The sequence below is a fragment of the Sapajus apella genome, unplaced genomic scaffold (assembly GCF_009761245.1).
Source record: "Sapajus apella isolate SASKATOON/1434 unplaced genomic scaffold, GSC_monkey_1.0 scaffold78, whole genome shotgun sequence".
Taxonomy (NCBI): Eukaryota; Metazoa; Chordata; class Mammalia; order Primates; family Cebidae; genus Sapajus; species Sapajus apella.
This window is the reverse complement of record NW_022437018.1, coordinates 4380764-4402991: the sequence shown is the minus strand read 5'-3', so window position 1 is coordinate 4402991 and position 22228 is coordinate 4380764. Positions and strand designations below refer to the sequence as shown.

Sequence of the window (22228 nt, the reverse complement as noted above, 5' to 3'; positions counted from 1 at the left end):
TAATGAAGCAAGAAGTTAAAAATTGCAAAGAGCATTTTAAAATAGCTATTTTTATATTACATATATTAAAACTTTGTTGTTTTCTCAATACGGTATACAATTATAATGTTATCTAGTACATTTTCCATCTATATGGAAAGATGTAATTTTTTGCTATATTTTAAAAGAGCTTCTTTTTTTTTTTTTTTTTTTTTTTTTAGGACTGCAGCATTCAAGAAAAAATAGACTTAGAAATTCGAATGCGAGAAGGAATATGGAAACTCCTTTCTCTGAGCACTCAGAAAGATCAGGTTTTACATGCAGTTAAGAATCTCATGGTGTGCAATGCTCGAATAATGGCCTATACATCGGAGCTTCAGAAATTAGAAGAACAGATCGCAAATCAGACTGGAAGATGGTTAGTAACATAGTTTACCTGTGGCTTTTAATGTACTTAAATATATAAATTAAAAACAATATAACTTAAGCTTAAGTACAAATATCAAATCACCAAACTGTTTAAAAAAACAAATAAATGGAACCAGCAGCTGACATCATAAACGGTTTGCCAATAGAGCTCAAAGTGAACTTACTATCAGGCAGCAGTTTTTATTGGGCAGTTTTGTTGTGTTCAGTATGTAATTTTAAAATGAAAATTGTTCAGAAGCAATGACTGAGGGAGCATTAAGAAGAAAGGGCCAAGATTGATAGAAATGTAGAGTAAGAAAATTAATTGCTTAGATATGTGCTAATAAAAAGGTACTAGCTGTGAGTTATGGAAACTTAAGTACTGTATAGAAATTGAGTGAGTAGCAAAATTATAAAGAGAGAAAAACTTAAGAATGGAAAGGAACTTAAAAATCTGCTAGCACCTCTCTTGATATGTGAATGTAAGTCCTAGAGACGCAAAAAAAAAAAAACCAAAAAAAACCTCAAGGACATGCATGTAATAAGTGATGGATGCTAATGTGAGTTAAGATTTGCTAAGTATTAATAGCTTCTGGTCATGTGTTCTGTCATCTCATGCTGCTATTTTAGATTAGATCTTTGTTTTGTACATAAAATTTATATCCTGTCTTATTTACAATGCCAGATCTTACTTGAACCTAAGAATTGGTCGATTGAGTGGCTGGATTTTAATGTAGTTTAAATAAAAACAGTCTTACATTCCCCTTTGTTGATTAGTCTTACAGCTCTGGCACAAGGGAAGAGTTTCTTTTAGACAATAGCGGCTATTGGGCTGAGCACATCATTAAATTCTTGAAATGTAAGTTAAAAACTCCAGAGTACGAAATTTCTGTAAAAATCAAATTTAGATGAGAGTGTGGTATAATAAAGACCTGGATACAAAGTAGCCAACGTTATTAGCTGTATTGCCATGAGAGAGCTATTTTAATCTCCTTGTGCCTCAGTTTCGTCCTTACAGTGGGCATGATAATATTGACATTTTGAAAATTGAGATTTTTATATATACAAAAACCTAGTGTAATGCCTTTTGCATACTTAGTACTCAACAAATGACAGTTTTCATTGTTATGTGAATATAGGAAAATAGTTTTCAGATAGACATACATTGGTTTAACTCAGTGCTTTTCAAAGTTGGTCACGTGTAGCACAGAGTACATGATTATGTGTCAGGAGATATGCAAAGCCATAGAATAAATATGGCATATCTTCTTAGAGCATGGATTTTTAAGATTAAACATGAGAAGTTTAGAATAGTGGAGTATTTTGAGGTTATGCTTTCTTATGCATGGGGATATATGTTCCCTCTCAGCCTTTTTATTAGGTTACTTTGACATGAGGGGGCAGTTTCAGTGGAAAAGTTTGAGAAGCCCTGCTTTTAGAAAGTATGGGGCTAAACATTCAATATTATGCCATCTATCACAATTTCTAGAATATTATTTTTGGGACCATATCTGCCTCCATATTTAATGCTCTTTAAATATTAATAATGAGTTATGAATTGACCATTTCTTAAATTTGGCAGTGTAACTTTTCTGAAGTTGCTGATTTATAAAAATATTAAATAACCCTATTCAATTTATATAGCAGTGGTGGGGGAAAAATTATCTAAGACTCCTAACTGGAAATGTGTATGATTTTCAGTTTCCTTACTAATTATCTTTGATGAAAATATCTTTGTCACTATACATACAACACATATATTTGCTCTTCATTTGTGTAAAAACAGTACTTCTCTTAATTATTGCTGGAATTTTAAAAAATCTTGTATATTCTATATTTATTCTTTCGTTTACAGCTTCATTTTGTTTGTGAAGATATAACCTGAGGTCACTGATTAGATATAACTAGAAATTATGCGTGCTTTCTTATTACACAAAAACGAGTTGAAGAGTAATGATATAGTTCCTTGAAGAAAGTTACGTAAATTATGCAGATATTTACTGAATATCTACTACTTGCAGGAACACTTATTAAGTGCTGTGCTAGGGTGTCTGTTTTTTTGCTTTCTCCTTTTTTTTTTTTTTTGAGATGGAGTCTTGCTCTGTGCACAGGCTGCAGGGCAGTGGCACAATCGTGGCTCACTGCAGCCTCCACCTCCCAGGTTAAAGTGATTCTCCTGCCTCAGCCTCCTGAGTAGCTGGGACTACAGGCGCGTGCCACCACATCTGGCTCATGTATATATATATTTTTTTTTTGGATTTTTAGTAAAGACGGGGTTTCACTCTGTTAGCCAGGATGGTCTCAGTCTCCTGACCTCGTAATCCACCCCTCTCGGCCTCCTAAAGTGCTGGGATTAAAGGTGTGAGCCACCACGCCTGGGTCAGGTGTCTGTTAACAGAATTTGTCAAAGTATGACAGTATTGTATATTTAGAAATATTTTGCCTTTAGAGTCTCAGCAGTCTGTTCCTTAGTTTGATTAGTCCTTAAGGTAAAAAAAATGCTCAATTTTATATTGCTGCCATAGTTAAAATAAATAGCATTTTAATGAGAACACTAGTCTACCTTTTCTAAATTTTATTATAAAATGTCAAACAATAAGTATAGACCCTAAATCTAAACTTTTTCAAAGAAGAATCAAATAAGTGTGAAGTGGTGGAATTGAGGAATATCTAATAGGACAATTGGGTTTGGACCTTCTAGATTGTGAAGGATGGTTAGAGTCCAGGTAGGTGAGCAGGAGGAAGACAGCATTCCAAGAAGAATAGCAAAACAGGCTGGGCGAAGTAGCTCACATCTGTAATCCCAGCACTTTGGGAGGCCAGGGTGGTCAGATTGCTTGAGCTCAGGAGTTCAAGATCAGCTTGGACAACATGGCAAAAACCTGTCTCTACAAAAAAATACAAAAATTAGCCAGGCATAGTGATGTGTGCCTGTACTCCCAGCTACTCGAGAGGCTGAGGCAAGAAGATTGCTTGAGTGGGGGATATTAAGGCCACAGTGAGCTGTGATTGCACCACAGCACTCCAGCCAGTGCAGAAGGGTGAGATTCTGTCTCAAGAAGAAAATAGCAAAATAAAAACTTAAGTTGAAAAATAAGCATGAATTATTCAAAAGCAGTGAAAAAATCTGTTGGGTCGAGTCTGAATATCAAGGCAAAGATGAAAAGGAAGGGAGGAAACAAGATTCAAGAAAGCCTAGAATGCTAGGAAGTTCTTTGGTATTAATTAATAGGCTTTCCAGGTGCCAGGCATTGTGTAAGATGTTCACAAATATCACATTAAAAATGGAGAAAGATATTGTATTAGACTGTTTTCACACTGATAATACAGACATACTCAAGACTGGGTAATTTATAAAGAAAAAGAGGCTTAATGGACTCAGCAGTTCCACATGGCTGGGGAGGCCTCACAATCATGGCAGAAGGCGAAGGAGGAGCAAAGGCTTGTCTTACATGGCAGCAGGTAAGAGAGCTTCTGTAGGGGAACTGCCTTTTATAAAACCATCAGATCTCATGAGACTTACTTACTATCATGAGAACAGCACAGGAAAAACCTGCCCTCATGATTCAGTTGTCCTGATGGTCCCTCCCACGACACATGGGGATTATGGGAGCTGCAATTCAAGATGAGATTTGGGTGGGGAGACAGCCAAACCATATTAGATATAAAACTCTCTTCAAGGATACACAGTGACTTTGTGGCTAGGTCATGAATCCAGGTGACTTAAAAAAATCCATGTTCCTATGTCTCCCACTCCCTTTAAAACAGTACCTGTACTTGATTTTTTTTTTTTTTTTTTTTTTTTTTTTGAGACAGAGTCTTACTCTGTCGCCCAGGCTAGAGTGCAGTGGTGTGATCTTGGATCACTGCAACCTCCAACTCCTGGGTTCAAGCAATTCTCCTGCTTCAGCCTCCCGAATAGCTGGGATTTGCACCACTATTCCTGCCTAATTTTTGTACTTTTAGTGGAGATGGGGTTTCACCATGTTGGCCAGGCTGGTCTCAACTCCTGAGCTCAAGTGATCCGCCTTCCTTGCCCTCCCAAAGTGCTTATATTACAGGCGTGAGCCACCCATTGTTTCTCTTAATTATTGAATTCTGGAATTTAAAAAAAGTCTTAAATATTCTATATCCTGTTATCTTTTACCATTTTAAGCAAGGAATAGGTATGACAAAAATGGGTGTTTGGGGAAGGTTATTTGGCAGCAAGGTATTAAAAGGGTGGTGAGAGTAAATAATTGAAATAACCAGTTTTTAGGGAAAATATTTAAGAATAGGCAGACATAGAAATGATCTTATAAAAAACTATTAGTTAGAAATGAGTAAATCAAAACTAGTGTGTGGATTTCTTTAGGGCTTTTCTAATAGATCTTCACTCAAGGTGCTCTCTGTACATAATCGTTCTGCAAGAAGTTTTCAGTTATTTCTCAATCCATTGAAATTATTTAAAAAGTCAGATAATCTTACTTCATTCTAAAGCCTTTTAAAACTGGAGTTCCAGGAAAGAATTAAGACCTAATGCCCCAAGAAGTCCATTGTATGCATTGACTTAACTTCTGCATATAGAATAGTGCTGCTTTTGTACCACCCTTGGAAGAATTCAGTAAATGGTTACTCTGTGCTTTAGATGAGGAACCACAGTTGAAAAATCAGTAATATAATTTGTGGTTTTTTTTTTTTTTTTAAACCACAGAATCCTGAGAATATTGGCAACTGGTTAAATGTTCTGTTACCATACTATTCTAACAATATAATAAAAGCTCTGTTCTAAGTCATGTTTGGTATGAAACACGTAGTACACTCCCTGTTCTTTATGCCTAAACAAGCCGAAATACCGAGGCTTCTGTACAGTTCCCAATGGAGTCAGGATGTAAAAATCTTTTTAGATTGGGTAGACAGTAGGTCTTTAGGGTGAGGTGCATAGGTTGCTTACTGCCTCAATTTAGAGAGAGTCATGGCTTGGTTACATCAGTCTGTTAATTTGCTGGACTTTTGACTAGTAAACTGTCATTTTACCTTTTTTTCTGCATGCTGTGGTCAGATATGGCTACTTAAAAGATGGTTTATCAGTCTACCTCTCAAAAAATAGCTGTTGGTTTCCATCTACTGAAGTAGGCATTTCAGAATCTTTGTGATCTGATCCCAAGCTACTTGAACTCTTATCTTTCATTTTCTACTTTACAAATTTATTGTGGCAAAATGCTTGATCGGTATCCTGAAAACAGTTCTTGGATTTTCTCATCTCCAGTGCCTTTGCTTACGCTGAAGTGGCATATCTTCATTCCCACTTGATAAAACCCATTTGTTCTAGGACACCATACCTGCCTCAAAGTTTCCTTGATAATTCTATTCAGAAAATAATTATTCCTTTATGTCCATGGTGAGGACTCAAAAAATGACTGTTTGCCTCCTTTTACTTATAGTACCATCCAAACCATGAATACCTTGCTATAACATACTATATTCTAATAGAACTATTTATAATCAGCATATCTTTTCATAAATTATAAGCTTTTGGAAACAGGGACAGTGTCTGATTCTTCTTATCAGTGAAACAGAGATGACATCACTACTAATTTCATAGGATTGTTGTGAGGATTTGGCGCCTGGAGGGCAACTCATAGCTGGGGCAACTCAGTTAATCTTGGTTCTCTTCTTTCTACCTTATATCCCCCAGAACACCAACAGTGTTGTATACTTACTTAAGAACAATTTAATGTGTGCTTCATAAATAAAGTTTTGCCCTGTATCCCCTTAATGTGTATGATGAGCAGATAGGGCTTAGAATTTAGTAGGAGTTAATTATATACCATGTACTTTTTTTGGGTCACCTTTTATGTTCTTAGTTTCTTACTGTTTGTTGGTCCAAGTGTCTGCTCATCATGTTCCAGATTGTCATTCCCAACTATGTTTGCTTTTTAATCAGATTTTGAAATTTACATACATAAAAATTATAAGAATAGTACCATCAACATCATGTATATTCTATCCCTAGATTTGTACAATTAATAGTTTGCTATATATATTCATCTTCATTTATTCTACCATTTTTTCTACACAGACACACACACAAATACACATACAAGCGTGTGTACATGCACAAATTTTTTGTTGTTGAACTATTTAAAAATAAGTTGCAGACAAGATGGCACACATACCTCAGGTAGTTTGGCATGAATCTTTAAAAAATAACATTCTTCTACATAATTGAAATATTATATATAAAATATTAATAATTCTGTAATCATCTAATATCCAGTCCATATTCAATTTTACCAAGTTATCAAAAGAAAACTGTTTATCTTTTTTTCTCCAAACCAGAATTCAGTCAAGATCTATGCAGTACATTTGGTTATATCTCTTCAGTTTCTTTTAATCACTCTGCCTTTTTCTAAAAACCTCTTGTCATTTATACTTTGAAGAGTCTCAGCCAGGAATGGTGGCTCACGCCTGTAATCCCAATATTTTGGGAGACTGAGGTGGGAGGATCGCTTGAGCCCAGGAGTTCAAGACCAGCCTAGGCAACATAATAATAAGACCTTATTTCTCCAAAAATAAAAAGTACAAAAATTAGCCAGGTGTAGTGGCATGTGCCTATGATCACAGCTACACAAGAAGCTGAGGCAGGAAGATTACTTGCACCCAGAAAGTTGAGATTGCAGTGAGCAAGTCATGCCACTGCATTCCAGCCATCCTGGGCGTCAGAGCAAGACCCTGTCTTGGGAAAAAAAAAGAGTCTAGATTTTTTAAATATCCTACATTCTGCATTTGCCTGGTTGTTTCCTTGAGGTATCATTGAACCTTTTCTCATATTCTCTGTTTCTGCCATAGATGGACATTGGGTCTAAAGGCTTTATCAGACTCAAACATTTTTTTCTAGGTGAGGTTGGGGACCATTATATGCTCCCAATTGATGCAGTATGATATTTGATTTTACCACCAGGCAATGCTGAGTTTGAACCCTTGCTTTAGATGACAGTTGCCAGCTTGCTTCTATGTGATAAAATGGTTTTCCCTTTGCAGTTTATAAGTAATCTGTGGGGTGTTGGAAGTGGGTGACTGTTATATTACACAATGAGCTTTAACTTAATGGCTTTATCGTCCATTTATGATCCTTGCCTAAATCAGTTATTATAATGGGGTTTGTAAAACAGTGATTACCTAATTCTATTATTCCTTCTACACTTATTGGCTCATATTCTATAAAGAAGGGCATTTCTCTCTTTTTTCTCTCCATTCCTGGATTTTTATTCAATGTTTTATTATAATTTATAGTCACTAAAAACTTCTTGCTTCCCAATACAAAAACATGATCCAGTCTTGCTTTATATTTTCCCTGCCCCATGCCTGGTGTCAGCCATTTCTCTGACACCTGTCTCCCTTTAATGGTGAATGGTATTTTGAATGCAAGACCTGGGCACTAGGTATGCTCACAGTTACTGGAGTGTCACTGCTTCTAGGCCTTTTCGGTGGACATGGTGATGAAAGAGATGAAAAAATCGTGAGTTTATATCAATATTTATAGGTTTTTGTTTTCTTGAATTATATTTTAACTCTTTTGTACTGAAAATCTTATTTCCCAATAAGAGTAATATATTTCCTCATTTTGTATACTATGATTACGTAAAATAGTCTCATAATTACAGTACCAATATTACTGACTGTAAACCTACCCAGGCAAGTTCAAAATTGCCTTGCAGCTCTTTTTCAACATACAGAAATTATGAAAAAATTTCCAACATACAGAAAAATGGAAAGAATTATACAGTGAATACTCATATACCTACCACCTAGGTTCTACAATTAATATTTGTTTTATCTCTCTGTCGAATTCTTTTTTTTTTTTTGAGACAGGGTCTCGCTGTGTCACCCAGGCTAGACTGCAGTGACACAATGATACCTTGCTGTATCCTCATACTTATGGGTTCAAGTGATCTTCCTGCCTCAGCCTCCCAAGTACCTAGGACTACAGGTTCATGCCACTGCACCCAGCTAATTTTATTTATTTTTTGTCTCAGCTTGCTTATTTATTTTGTAGAGACAGGGTCTTGTTATGTTGCCCAAGCTGATCTTGAACTTCTGCCTCAAGCAATCCTTCTACCTCAGCTTCCCAAAGCACTGGTATTACAGGCATGAGCAACCATGTTCAGCTTAACCATTTTATTTCTTTATGACACAATTCAAAATAAGTTCTTTTTAGTTCTTTGTGTATGTATATGTACACATATGTGTACACCCCTGTGGATATAGGTTAGAGAGTGTTCAAAAATTACTTGAAATGATTGTATTACTCTGTTCTCACACTGCTATAAAGGACTACCTGAGATTGAGTCATTTATGAAGAAAAGAGGTTTAATTAACTCAGTTCTGCAGGCTATACAGGAAGCTCAGGAAACTTACAAACATGGCAGAAGGGCGGAGGGGAAGCAGGCACTTTCCTTCATACCGCGACAGGAGAGCCAGCAGCGAGCCAATGGGGAAGTGCTACACACTTTTAAACAACCAGATCTCACGAGAACTCACTGTCATAGAATAGCAAGGGGGAAATCTGCCCCCATTATCCAATCACCTCCCACCAGGTCCCTTCCCCAACACTGGGGATTATAATTCAACAGGAGATTTGGGTGGGACACAGAGCCAAACCATATCAATGAGCTTTTTCTTATAGTCTTGTTATTAAATCATAAATAGGCTTACTTGTTTGTTTATTTTCCTCTTAGAATTAATTACATTTTTTGGATATAGAGTGTTTCTTTGTGCTCTTCCCAGTTTTCAATTGGTAGTCCTTGCCACTGCTCCCACCCCAAGAATCAGCCATTATTCTGACATTTTTTCCCTTGTAGGTTAATTTTGCCTGTTCTGGAACTTAGTATAAATAGAATTACACAGTGGAGGTTTCTTTCTTTCAGTATAATACTTTTGAGATTCATCATGTGTCAATTATTTTTTCTTTTCCACTGTATCACTTTTTCCAGTGGTGATTCTTTTTAATTTTCTGTATAATTCTGGTTCCTTACCAGTCACTTCAGGTAGATGTTTTTTAAATAGTTTTTCTAGATTTTTTAAAAAATTATTTTCTGTGGGAAGATATCTCCTGCATGAGCTATTCTGCCATTACCAGATGAGGAATTTGTTTAGTCGTATTTTGATCAAATTTTATTTTTTCTACTTTATGGAACATCTTGAGGTTTTCTTTGTGACTTAATATGGTCCATTTTCATGACAAAGGCATCGGCTTTTGAAGTTATATTTCTTAAGAGTGTAAAGTTAGCCAAAGGTGTTCAAAAGATCTGTGTTAATGACTTGTGTTTGTTATATTTTCAGTAACCTTCCTTATTTTTTGACCAGTTGAACTGTCTTGTACTGAAACAGATAGGTTAAGATTTTTTGTTATTAAGGCTTAATTATCTTCATCCTTGTATCTTCTGTATGTTGTGCTTTAGGAAGATGCTCTGTAACATTTGGTATATTCGGTACTTGTGATATATTCATTGTTAGTTGCAGCCTTTTGCATTATAAAGTGTCCTTCTGTTGTTCTCTCAGGTAATGTTTTTGGACCTGAATTTTACCTTGCCTGGTAACAAAATCACATCCTCTGTTTTCTTATTTGTATTTGCTTTATATATCTTTGCCCATCTCTTTATTTTTAGCCTTTCTGATTCACCTTTGAAGACCTGTTTCTTGTATTCGTCCTGTTTCTTGTATTCAGCTGGGTTTTATATTATAAGCCAATCTGGAAATCATTTTAATGGGAAAATTAAGACATTTTATATTTACTATTATAACTGATATCTGATTTCAGCCACTGTAATATTCTTTTTTATTAACTGTATATTATAATTACAGCCTTTTACTATGTGGTCTCTGCTTTTTTAAAAAAATTTTGGAAGCATTTTATAAGTCATGGTAGTTGTAATAATTTTATATTAAAAACTTTATATACTGATAACTTTATAATGCCCTTAGTTCTAAGTTCTTATGTATAATGCCCTTAGTTCCCCGATTCAACTAAACCTCTTAAGTTACCCAGTCTTAGGTATTCCTTTATAGCAATGCAAGAATGGCCTAACACAGGCTTCTGATATTTTATTGTTTTTTTTTTTTTTTTTTTTTTTTTTTTTTTAAGTAATATCTTTTTTTTTCCATTACTATTGGTCGAGATCAATGAGCTTATTCTGTTTTTCCCTACTCTACATTCTTTTCAAGTTGTGTTATTTCTACGTTGGTGGAATGGATATTTACACACTAATCTTATAGTCATATCTTCACCTTCGTTTTAGTTTTTGATACACAAATGTATGTAATTCTTACTGCTTGTTCTTTTGTTATGCTTTCCAAAATCATCTCTTTTGAAAGGAGCTCATCAGCTAGTAGATTCTTCAACACGAGTATGGTTTTCTTCACTTTCTTGCATGTTTATAGTGTTTTCCTTTAGTGTTGCTACTTTTAGGGTGACTTTGCTAGTTATAAATTCCTTAGCCAACACATTCTTTCCTTGAGTTTTGTGAAGGCTTGGCTCCATTGTTGTCTTGTTATTGAGAAATCTAATCTTTCATTTTCTTTCCTTTGTAAATGAGTTTGACTTTTTGCCTGGAAACTGAAAGTACTTTTCTTTATCTTAAAGTGTGATTATTTTACTGGAATGTGTGTAAGGCTGACCATTTGGCACATTTTGGAGCTCTTTTGATATGTAGATTGTTCTTCTTTATTTTCAGAAAGTCTTTCCGGATTATACAAAAAGTATTTCTATCTCATTTTGTTTTCCTGATTACATATAAGTTGGATCTTCTTTGCCTGTCCTCTATGTCTATCACTTTCTGATCTTTTTTAATACCTTATTTCATTTTTGTTCTTTTGGTTCTTCTCGTTCCCATTTACTGTGTACCTTAGTGTACTTTCAGTTCTATATATTTATCCTTGGACACCTTATATTTTAATGTCATTTCAGAAGTGGTTTTATTTTTCCAGTTTATCTCCTTGTTCTTTCCTCTCTTTGCATATCTGCCTATTGTTTATTCTTTACTAGTCTCAAGTTTTGGATTTTAGAGTCATGGTTTCTTTCATATTTGCAATAATTTGTTTAAATGCACTTAATTCATTTTGGAGTATTGTGTTACAGTTTTTCGAGGTGGAGTTGGTAGAGTATTTGTATCAAATGAAGAGATTTGATTATCTGTTTTATTTATAGTAGCTTTCTATGGGTAACTGGAGTGTTTTTTTTCCCTAATGAAATATATAGGATTTTTCTGAGCCAAGTGATTAGGAGTCAGGTGGGAGGTTACTAGAAGGGCTCACAGGACCCCTTCTTGGAGGAATATGTTCCAGCATCCTTCTTGGATACCTGAAACCACAGATAATACTAAGCCCTATGTACACTATGTTTTTTCCTATGCATACACACAGTAAGAGATGAAGAACAACTAATAATAAAACAATTACAACAATATACTGTAATAACAGTTGTGCAAATGAGTTCTCTCTTTCAAAATATCTTATTGTATTTACTCTTTTTGTGATGTGAGATGATAAATTGCTTTTGTGATGAGTTTAAATGAGATGAATGTCATAGGCACTGTGGTGTAGCATTAGGCTACTATTGACCTTGAACACAAGCAATGTGATACCTTGAGAGTTAGTCTGATAATCTAGATGGCAGCTAAGTGACTAATGAGCAGGTGGTGTGTACAGCATGGATACACTAGACAGAGGGATGATTCTCATCCTATAGGGCAGTGTGAGGTTTCATTGCACTACTCAGAATGGTGTACAATTTAAAACTTATGAATTGTTAGGCCAGGTGCAGTGGTTCATACTTATAATCCTAGTACTCTGGGAGGCAGATGTGGGTGGATTGCTTGATCCCAGGAGTGCAAGATCAGGTTGGGCAACATGGTAAAACCCCGTCTCTGTCAAAAAACATAAACATTAGCTGGACATGGTGGCATGTGCCTATATTCCCAGCTACTCAGGAGGCTGAGGTAGCAGGATTGCTTGAACCTGGGAGACAGAGATTGCAGTAAGCCGAGATCATGCCACTGCACTCCAGCCTGGGCAACAGAGTAAGACCCTGCCTCAAAAATAAGTAAATAAACAAATAACTTTTGGATTGTTTATTTCTGGAATTTTTCATTTAATATTATTTTCAGACTGCAGTTTACTCTGGATAACTGAAACCATGGAAAGCAAAACCTGTATTTGGTTTCTTAGTTCAAGAATATTTTTTATTATTGGAACTGTGAAGAGTAGTTTCCTTAATAAATGATGTCTTTTGGGATGCTGGTTGGTTGATTTTCTGTTCGTTGATACTAATGTGTTTCTTGAGATTTTAAACTTCATCTACTTTCTTCCTTCTCTTTCTTGGTAGCCAAGTCTCCAAAGGGCACCTCGCTCATTCCTATGTTTCTCACAAGACTTAACTTTTGAACCAAAGTACTTTTGGAGCCCTTTCTTTACCTCTTCAGGAACCAGTGCTATGGTATCCACTAGGTCTTGTACCGATTCACTCTTCTTCTAGGGGAAATCCTAAGTTGATATTGCTTGTGTTTTGCAATGCCTACCTCACTCTTTTCTTAGATGGCAAGACCTCCACAGCTGGTTTTGATGGTTTCAGATGCTAGTTTCCCCATTTACATGTAAATTATAATTTGTAGAAGTCTCTGTTTTCTAGTTATGCTGTTGGTGTGGACTGTAGGTCATTTTATTTGCTTTCCTTGTTAATCTGAGGCGTTTGTAGAATGTGTGAAAATAATCTGATTTAGATGCTACCACTGTTTTACAGTAACTAGTAAGTCATTGTCTGATCACTTTAACAAATGGTTTAGTGCCTCTTCTATGTAGGCCCCAACCTAAATAGTGAGGCCAAAAATATAAATACCCAGAAGTAATCCTTGTATTTGTGTAACATTTTGAAGAAAGACATAAGGTACATTTTAAATATTCATTTAGTAGCTTTGTGAGGTAGGGAATCTTTTCCCCATTTTACAGATAGAGATGCTAAGGCTAAACGGTTAATAGCAACCCACTAATATAATTAGTTAATAATGAGTAAAATCCAATTCTAAGGCTTTAGAATCCATATCTACTGTCTGCTTCATCAAAATGACCATATTCTTATTTCATTTCATTTAACAGTCCCTAAACATTCATTGAGTTCTTTAGAGTGTACTGAGCTGAACACCAGGCACTGATGATAGAGCAGTGAACTAAATAGATGCCCTCCCCCCAAAAAAAGTACTTACGGAGCTTATATTTCAGCAATATCATCCATCCGTACCCTTTCCACTGCCCCCACTGCCCCCCTACCTTGCAACCCCTGCCCAACCCAGTTCGTCACTTCTTGACTTAACTTCTGAAATGCTTTGTTTGACTTTGTAAAAATAATACTAACCAGTGTCATTTAAAGCACTTAATTATGTGTGTCAATCAACAATATGATTTTAATAGTGCCAAAATAATTTTGTGAGTTTCGTATGATTATTATACTACTCTCTTCCCCCAGTATTTTGGTCATTGCTCAGGTACTATAACTTAAAGAAGAAAAAGCATAGGTTGGAAGTGAAAATTGTGTACTCTTAGTAGTTTTATAATAAAACTTGTATTTAAAGACATTGCTGATTTTTTTTTAAAGATATTTATGAAGCTATACATTTTATACCATAGTTTTAGGATGGGTTAAAATTTCATGCTAAATGGTTTCTGAGTGTTTTAATTTTTACTTATCTGCATCATAGGTAAAGGATTTTATAACCTACGTTGAAATAATAGAATCCCATTTAGAATTATTTTAGTACTTCATTAAGAAAATGTAAAATGCTTTCATCATTGTGCTATTTCTCATTATAACTTGTTAATTTTGGCAAAGAAATGCTGTTTTAAATTCCCACTTGAAACAATATAAGGTAGGATAATCAGTATTTACTCAGTCAGCTTTAATACAGATTTTTGAGCAAGAGTATGGCAGATTGGCACCCTCTTTTGGTCATTTTATTTACCTACAGGCAGAAATGTAAGTAATAAAAATTAAGTTTGTCTTTGATATGTTTATCTCTGTCTTTTAGCTTTTACAGATCTCAACCAAAATAATGCTCTAAACTGGGTTCATATGAATAAGGTACACTATTATCTAGCTGTGCTTTGTTTCTGTAATTTTGTGGTTATTTGCTGTTTCCTCAGGCTGGCTCTCTAATTCTAGCATTCAGAATTGGCATTAATATTGCAGATTTTTGAACAAGCATTTATATTAAGCAAACTATTAGCTACAGTAGCACATTAGACAGTGTTTAACAATTTCATTGTCAATTTGGATTAATTAGAAAAACATTACATTTTAGTACCCTAAATAGCAGTTTTATTATTTGAATTGAAAGTAATTCGAGCTTCAGAAAATCGAGGCTGAATTACTTCGGTTTTTCTTCTCTCATTTTTTAAAAGACTTAATTCTGTAAGATCATATGGTAAATCGAATTTATATTATAGTTTGACAATATTTGTGTATAATAAGTTTGCTGACCAGTCCTGGAAATGGCCTATGCAAATAATTTATAATTGCAGGGGAGAAAGCTATACTCTGCCAGGTAGTTGAATAGTTTGGAAGGGGAAAATTTTTCTTGGTAAATTTTCAGCAAATTTGCTTTTGGTAGTTCTAGTATTTCAGAATTTCATTCGCCTGCCAAAGCCTCAAATTTAAACCAATTTAATAATACATAATAGATCTCAACTGTAGAATATTCTGTGAACTATTCCTTAATACTTAAGTTATTCACTATATTTGAACTTCCTTGTACTTTTTCACTGAAATAAGTATTTTAAGAATTTATATTATGCATTGCTTATATAGGCATTTTTAGAAATATTACTTTCAAATGCCAACCAATTATGTTTGTATTGTATTTATTGTACCAATTTGAAGAAATTGAGATTTGCGTTTGATTTCTAGTAGGCCTTTCAGTATATTATTTTGCTAAAATAGATAATAAACTGTTCAGTTGAACTGTTGAATTGAACTTTTTACTCTGTGAGGAAGTAATAAGATAATCTCCGACATGACAAACTAATATAAAATGTCGAACTTGACCGTTTTTAAAATTTATGATTCAATGAAACTTTATTTTTAAATAAACAATCAATTTTTGTATGTTTCACTGAATGAATTCCCTAGTTTTAATACTAGATATGGCCATATAGTTATTAGATAGGATTCTGAGAATATATGGCTTTAAATCTACTCCATTGTTTTACTCATATCTAATGGGTGATTCTATAAATACTGTGTAAATGTCTCATATAAACTTACCAACTTTACATCAGTAAATTATTTTACCTTATTTGAAATATACTTTACCTATAATACTTAGGAGTTTAATCTAGTAAAGGGACAAAAAAGTGGGATGATGTATTTGTTTTCAAATTTGGATGCATGATAATGGATATATTGGCAGTCTTTTTTAACAGACCTACTGAAAGCTGTGTGTTGCTGTCATCCTCTTCTGAAAATTACTTAGATAACATCCCATTTCAAACTCCCATCCAGCCTTTCTCCAGAAGCCCTCTTAGAATCAAACTGTATCCAAATGGAAAATTTCTGTCTTAGCACTTATTTGAAGTAACAAATTAAATTAGCTGGTAATTAGCTGACCAAATTAAATAGGAATGAAAAATACAAAGAATACTCTTGGAAATATTGCCCTGTAAATGGAATGCTAATCTCTAAATGCAGTTTATTAGAAAAATAGGATATTGGGGAAATAGTCAAAGATTGGATTGTTTGGATCTAGTAGGAGATATCTATTTTTAAAGTTTTTATGGTAATATCCTAAAGTCAGATTTGGTAGTGTCTTATACCCCCAGAATTTCCTTTGAATCATAATATTTTTCTCTAAATTTTATTCTGTCTACAGAGCTACTCTGTTTCTCATCTTAGTTTGTTAATTTGTTGTTTTAACATACACTTAGTTCTTTGGAATCTTGGGGAAATGAAATGAGATAATAACTATAGATATTTATACAGCAGAAGATACTTTTTTGGATACTTATCAGATTCTGTAAGGATAAAGTACACCTGGACAGCAAATTGCATGATTGGGAAGTTTATTAACTTTTTCAGGCCATTGTATGTAGTAGATTAGAAATGTAATTTATGAAATTGTGAGCTAAGGTATTACACTTCTGGGGACATGGACAAATATTGTACATCTTGTGTACAGATACAAGTGATCACAAAAGGCTTTCATTGTAAAGTAACCACCATACAGTCATCAGGGAATATAAAGTTTATCTGAAAAATCAGAGAGTGCTTCCAAATATTTCTTTTAACTTGCTAACTGTTGACTAAACATCTTAAAGTTTGAGTCAAATAGTTTACTTTAACTGGAAGTCATTATTATTCATGGATATGCGTTTGTTTTTAATATTTCAACATTTGTGAAAGACTGTTAAAACCATTGCTTATTAGAAAACTACTTTTTTTCATAAGTTTCTTTGTTTTGACAGTGATGTGAAATTTGAAAGTAAACAACGAACTGCATGTAAAGGAAAGATTGCCATATCGGGTATGCTATAAATGAATCTTTTATATTGCTGAATAAATTCTGTAAAGTAACTAGATGGTAGATTTTGTTTCATGCCCTGTCTCCCATTCTCTTCAGTTTGTTTTTCATACCTCTATCAGAATATTTGTTGTAAAACATTGCTTTCAGCATTGTGCTGTAAATTTATATAGAACTTTAGAATTTAAGAAAACTGTTTCATACATTACATACTCTATAGTTTTCTCCTTAGTGCAGTCTTGTAAAATAGAGTAATTGTCATTTTCTACAGACTCAGAGGTTAAATGACTGTGCTGGGCCAAACCCAAGTCTTTTGACTCTGTTCCTTTCCTGCTCAGAAGCTATAATGTTTTTAATGTTTGTCTATATCAGAAGTTCCGTGAGGTTTTGGTACCATGTTTATTTTGGTCATCGGTTTATACCCAGAAGTGAGCACAGTGCTTGGCTCATCGTAATTGCTCAGCAGCTACTGGACGGATGGCTGCTCTTCATTGCCTGTAGTGTAAAGACCAAACATTTTTCTTCAGTCTTCCATTTTGACCCAATTTTTTTTCTAGTCCTATCTTCTATTACTCCTAAACACAGGCTGTCTGCTTTAGCAGACATCTCCTTGGCCTGTCAACATAACCCATGCTTCTGACACCCAATTAGCTTGTGAAATAACTACACTTTCTTAAAGATCTGTTTGTTCATCTATATATAATATCTTCTCTGTTACCATTCCAGCTAGAAATGTTTCCTTTCTCTGAATTCCTAATGAAGTTAGGAGACCCTTCACCACTAGATGGCACTTATGCTGTGCAGTCTCAGTTTCTCCAAAGTGCTCAGGAAGCTAAAGACAATGGCTTGGAGATGCCACACACTGAAATGAATACATGTCTGACTTGCGCGTACACTAGTCACTTTTACAAATATTACCTCATCAGTACATTTTAGAAACAACAGTGTATACCTCCATTGGTCCTTAAGTAATCACTAGGTTATTTTATTGGCCAGAAGTTTTGTACTAGAGAGCCTGCTGCTGCATTTGAGTCATTGTCACCTAAATTACTGTTTCTAGTAATATTTTTCTGGATAAACAAAATTATCACACAGGACAGTAGACCTACATTTTACAAAGTACATAAATGACCAAAATCTGAAGAATTGCATTCAGTTAAGCAGAATATTCTTCAGAAAATAACTAGAATATATATAAATTTGTTGCTTGTTTTATAGTTATTTATATTTGTTTTTATCTTTCTAATTATACAAAACATGTTTTATCCTTGTATCCTTTTGCTGTCAAACATATACTTTTATATAGTATTGTTCATTGTGTGTAATAAATTTTCTTGTGACTAAATTACTATAGATCTTTAAGATTTTATAAAAATAAACATATCCTTCATTTCTTGCTTCGAATACAGTGCCACTCAGTATGCAAATGAGATATGTTAAGTTTTTGCTGTTAAACACTCAAATGCCATTATAGTCAACATCTATTGTCATTTCATAACAGTTTACTGACTGTAGCAATTCATGATATTAGAAATAACAGTACATTTAGAAAGGGGCTCTTAAGTAAAAGTATTTAAAATAAAAGGAAAAACAATTTCCTGCCCACAATTACTCAAGTGTAAAAATTGAACTTATTTCTGCATGTGTTTCTTCTTTCCAAAAGATAATTTTAAATTAAGAAACGGAAACTCTGAGAAAATGGGATACTTAGGTAATATCTTTTCATCTTTGCCTAGACTTCATTATATCTTGTGTGTGTTTGTAAAAACAGAAAATAAAAAATGAATTCACCTTTATAAATCCGTTTTGTTTTGATACTGGGATGAAAATGTGACTTTTTTTTGGTAAAGATGAATATTTGCAACCAAGTTTCATAATGTTTTGAGATTACTTTGATAGCCAGAAAATACCTGGGTTTTCTGTTTCCAACTGCACCACTCCCTGGCCAGATCTTTATGAAACTAAATAACAAATTTACTCTGATTATTTCTGCTTAACACCAAATATTTACCATATGTAAATGTAGTATTTACTGTAATTATATTGTGGTAATTAGCTTAGTCACCGACTACTAATTTAATGACTAAACGAAATCAGTTCACCAAGTATCTCAGTTTTCACTTTTGAAAATGATAGACTTCTGGGACTTGATATCATCAAGTCAGCTGTCTTATTATGGCTCTCTCAGTTTACCATTAAAATGTCGATGAAGACATAAAACAAGACAAAGGCTAGAGTACTGTAAACTGAAACTGAGTCAGCCATTTGCAAGAATCTGGAAAGAAGTTCTATCATTTGAAGCTGAATTAAGAAAGAGTTCATGGGTTACAAATCTGTTACTGTCTGAAGAGCACATGACTACCTGGGAAATCAGTATCCACCTTCTCTTGAGAAGCTGACATCTACCCTCCTCTCTTAGGCATAGGATAGAAGGCGGCTAACCCACAGGTTTTGGGTGTACTGCAAAGGATGTCAGGATCCATGTCCCTCCCATGATAGTGTAAATAGTTAATGCTCTGTTAATCCTAACTGAGCAAGAACAGCTGTGAATAAGTATAGTTGTGAAATGAAGTGAGTCAGCAATTGTGGTCAAGCAAGAAGTGGACTTTTTGACAGGACATCAGCCAAGTCATAATTATAAAACAAGGCATTTTCAGAAAAATAAAAAATATCTGTTATTTCAATATAACAATTTTAGAAATTCTAGCTAAAATAATAAGAATAAAATATGAAACTATTGAAAGTAGATAAGTTGAATACTGTTTGAAGATAATAGATTGTAGGCCAGGCACGGTGTCTCATGCCCCTAATCCCAGCATTTTGGGAGGCCAAGGTGGGTGGATCACTTAAGTTCAGGAGTTCGAGACCAACCTGGCCAACTTGGTGAAACCCCATCTCTACTAAAAATACAAAAATTAGCCAGGTGTGGTGGCACATGCCTGTAATCCCAGCTACTCAGGAGGCTGAGGCAGGAGAATCGCTTGAACCTGGGGGCAGGAGGGCAGGGTATGTGGAGGTCACAGTTAGTGGAGATTGCACCATTGCACTGAAGCCTGGGTGATACGGAGCAAGACTCTGTTTCCAACAACAACAAAAAAAGATTTTAAACTTACAAAACCTAAGAGAATTTACTGCAACACTATTTTAATGAATAAAGAATTCAGTAAAAGTTGCTGGATTCAAGATAAATTTACAAAAAGTAGTTGTTTCTCTTTACATCAACAATAACTAACTAGAAAATATAATAGCAAAAAAGATATCCTTTACAAGAAAACCACCAAAAAACAAAAACCTTAAATATCCAAGAATAATCTTAATGTAAAGACAAATTATGCTAGTCTATACAAAGACAGAATATTATAGAGCTATCAGTTCTCAAATTAACTTGGATAATGGAATACTAATAAAACACTTGAGAAAAGGGGATTTTGACAAAATTTGCTGTAAAATTTGTATAACGAAATTAGCAAGTAAGCGTATGGTGTTTTTAAAAACAGGCTCTTGCCTGTAATCCCAGCACTTTGGGAGGCCAAGGAGGGCAGGTTGCTTGAGCCCAGAAGTTGAAGAACAACCTGGCAAACATGGTGAAACTCTGTCTCTACAAAAAAAAAAAAAAAAGTGTAAAAATTAGGCATGATGGCATATACCATACACTAGTAGTCTCAGTTATACAGGAGGCTTAGGTGGGAGGTTTGTTTGAGACTGGGAGTTCAAGGCTACAGTGAGCTGTGATGGCATGACTGCACTCTAGCCAGAGCAACAGAGCAAGACCCTGTCCAAAAAAAAAAAAAAAAATTATGATATTGGTATTTAGCTAGACAGTAATTGATAAGTGATTCAGATTCATAAAATGTATAGCTAAGGAACAGACATTTATTCAGAATGGCATATATGATAAAGATGTCATTAATCAGTGAGGAAGAAACATATATGGAGTTAGAACAGTTATTTTTATAAGAATATAATTTTACTTCACGCAAATTTCACAAATAACTTTTAAAAGTACAAACCATGAACAATGCGTAGAAAATATGCTGTTAAATAATAACACTTTATCTTTGATAGTCAGAATTATGGAATACAGAGGTTCAGGTCACTGTAAAGAATAAAATTTACCAAAAGTGTTACTTACCGTGTCTTTTTCCCTTCTTTATAGATATTCGAATACCACTAATGTGGAAAGACTCTGATCACTTCAGCAATAAAGAACGTATGTATGATTTTAATTTGTAATTGAAATGTTTTCTTTAGTATGTAGTATATCTGTGGTTATTGAGAAAAAAGACTGCTTCCATGCTGAGATAAATTGATGTCATTTGACAGAATAAGCACCATCGTTAACTGTTTTCTGATTTTTAATATAAATATGTTGCAGTCACTTGATACTAATTAAGATAATGCATATAGAATATACTTTTAGTTGTTGATAGGAACCAGTGCAAGGACAATAAGTACCAGGTTCAGAGTGGGACAGGGGAAGGGAAATATGGAACAAAAGATAATGTTTAATGAATAAAGGTAAAGCCAACATTTCTTGTATTTGACCAGAATCTGGAAGGTTTTTCTGCCTTATTTTGTTACTCTAGGTTATTTAACAAAATGTAATAAGGAAATATTTTTAGCTTGATCTGATTTTTTTTCCTTCAGTATTTTATGGTTTTATTTAGTCTTTACAAATCTATGTATTGCTTAGGTCATGGAAATTAACCTCGAATGATTTCTAGGTGTTAGAGGCAAAGTGGGAAAGATATGATAATCCTTTAACTTTCTTGTCTATTGTGATAGCCTTGTTCCTTGTACTTAAAAAACTGAATCATATTAAGCATAATTAGTTTTATATGAAGAATTTAAAATCAGGTTAGTATTTGTTATTCAATTAGGAAATATAATTTACTTTACAAAGGAATACATGTGGGAATTAAGTAAAGCTTTCTGATTACTAAAGAGAATAAGTTTTTCTGAAGAGCTACATTTTCTCAATAATGAGGATTTAGCCCTTTAATCACCTAATACTTTTTAAAACATCACCAAATTAAAAGGCCTAGCAGCTATGTTTTTTGTGTTCTCATGTCTATTTTATTGTTTTTTTTTTTTTTTTTCTTCCCCCTTGTGGTTTCCTCCCTTGCTGTTAGTTTGGTGGAAAATATTTTGCTGTTGTTAATGTGCCTACTCTTAACGTCTTCTAATAAAAAACATCTTTTAAATAGAGTTGGAAACCAAAATGACAGAGGTGGTAGGGGGTGGGTGGGGGTGTGTGTGTGTGTGTGTGTGTGTGTGTGTGTGTGTGTGTGTGTGTG

At 34.3% G+C, this 22228-nt stretch overlaps 1 protein-coding gene across 1 annotated transcript in view; it reads left to right on the top strand.

Moving 5' to 3' along the window:
- RTKN2 (rhotekin 2) overlaps positions 1–22228 on the top strand; it is a 74246-nt gene that overhangs the window by 5704 nt on the left and 46314 nt on the right. The window contains 3 exon segments of the mRNA XM_032252581.1: positions 201–397; positions 16876–16934; positions 21088–21141. Of these exon segments, the coding sequence (XP_032108472.1) occupies positions 201–397; positions 16876–16934; positions 21088–21141 (310 nt within the window).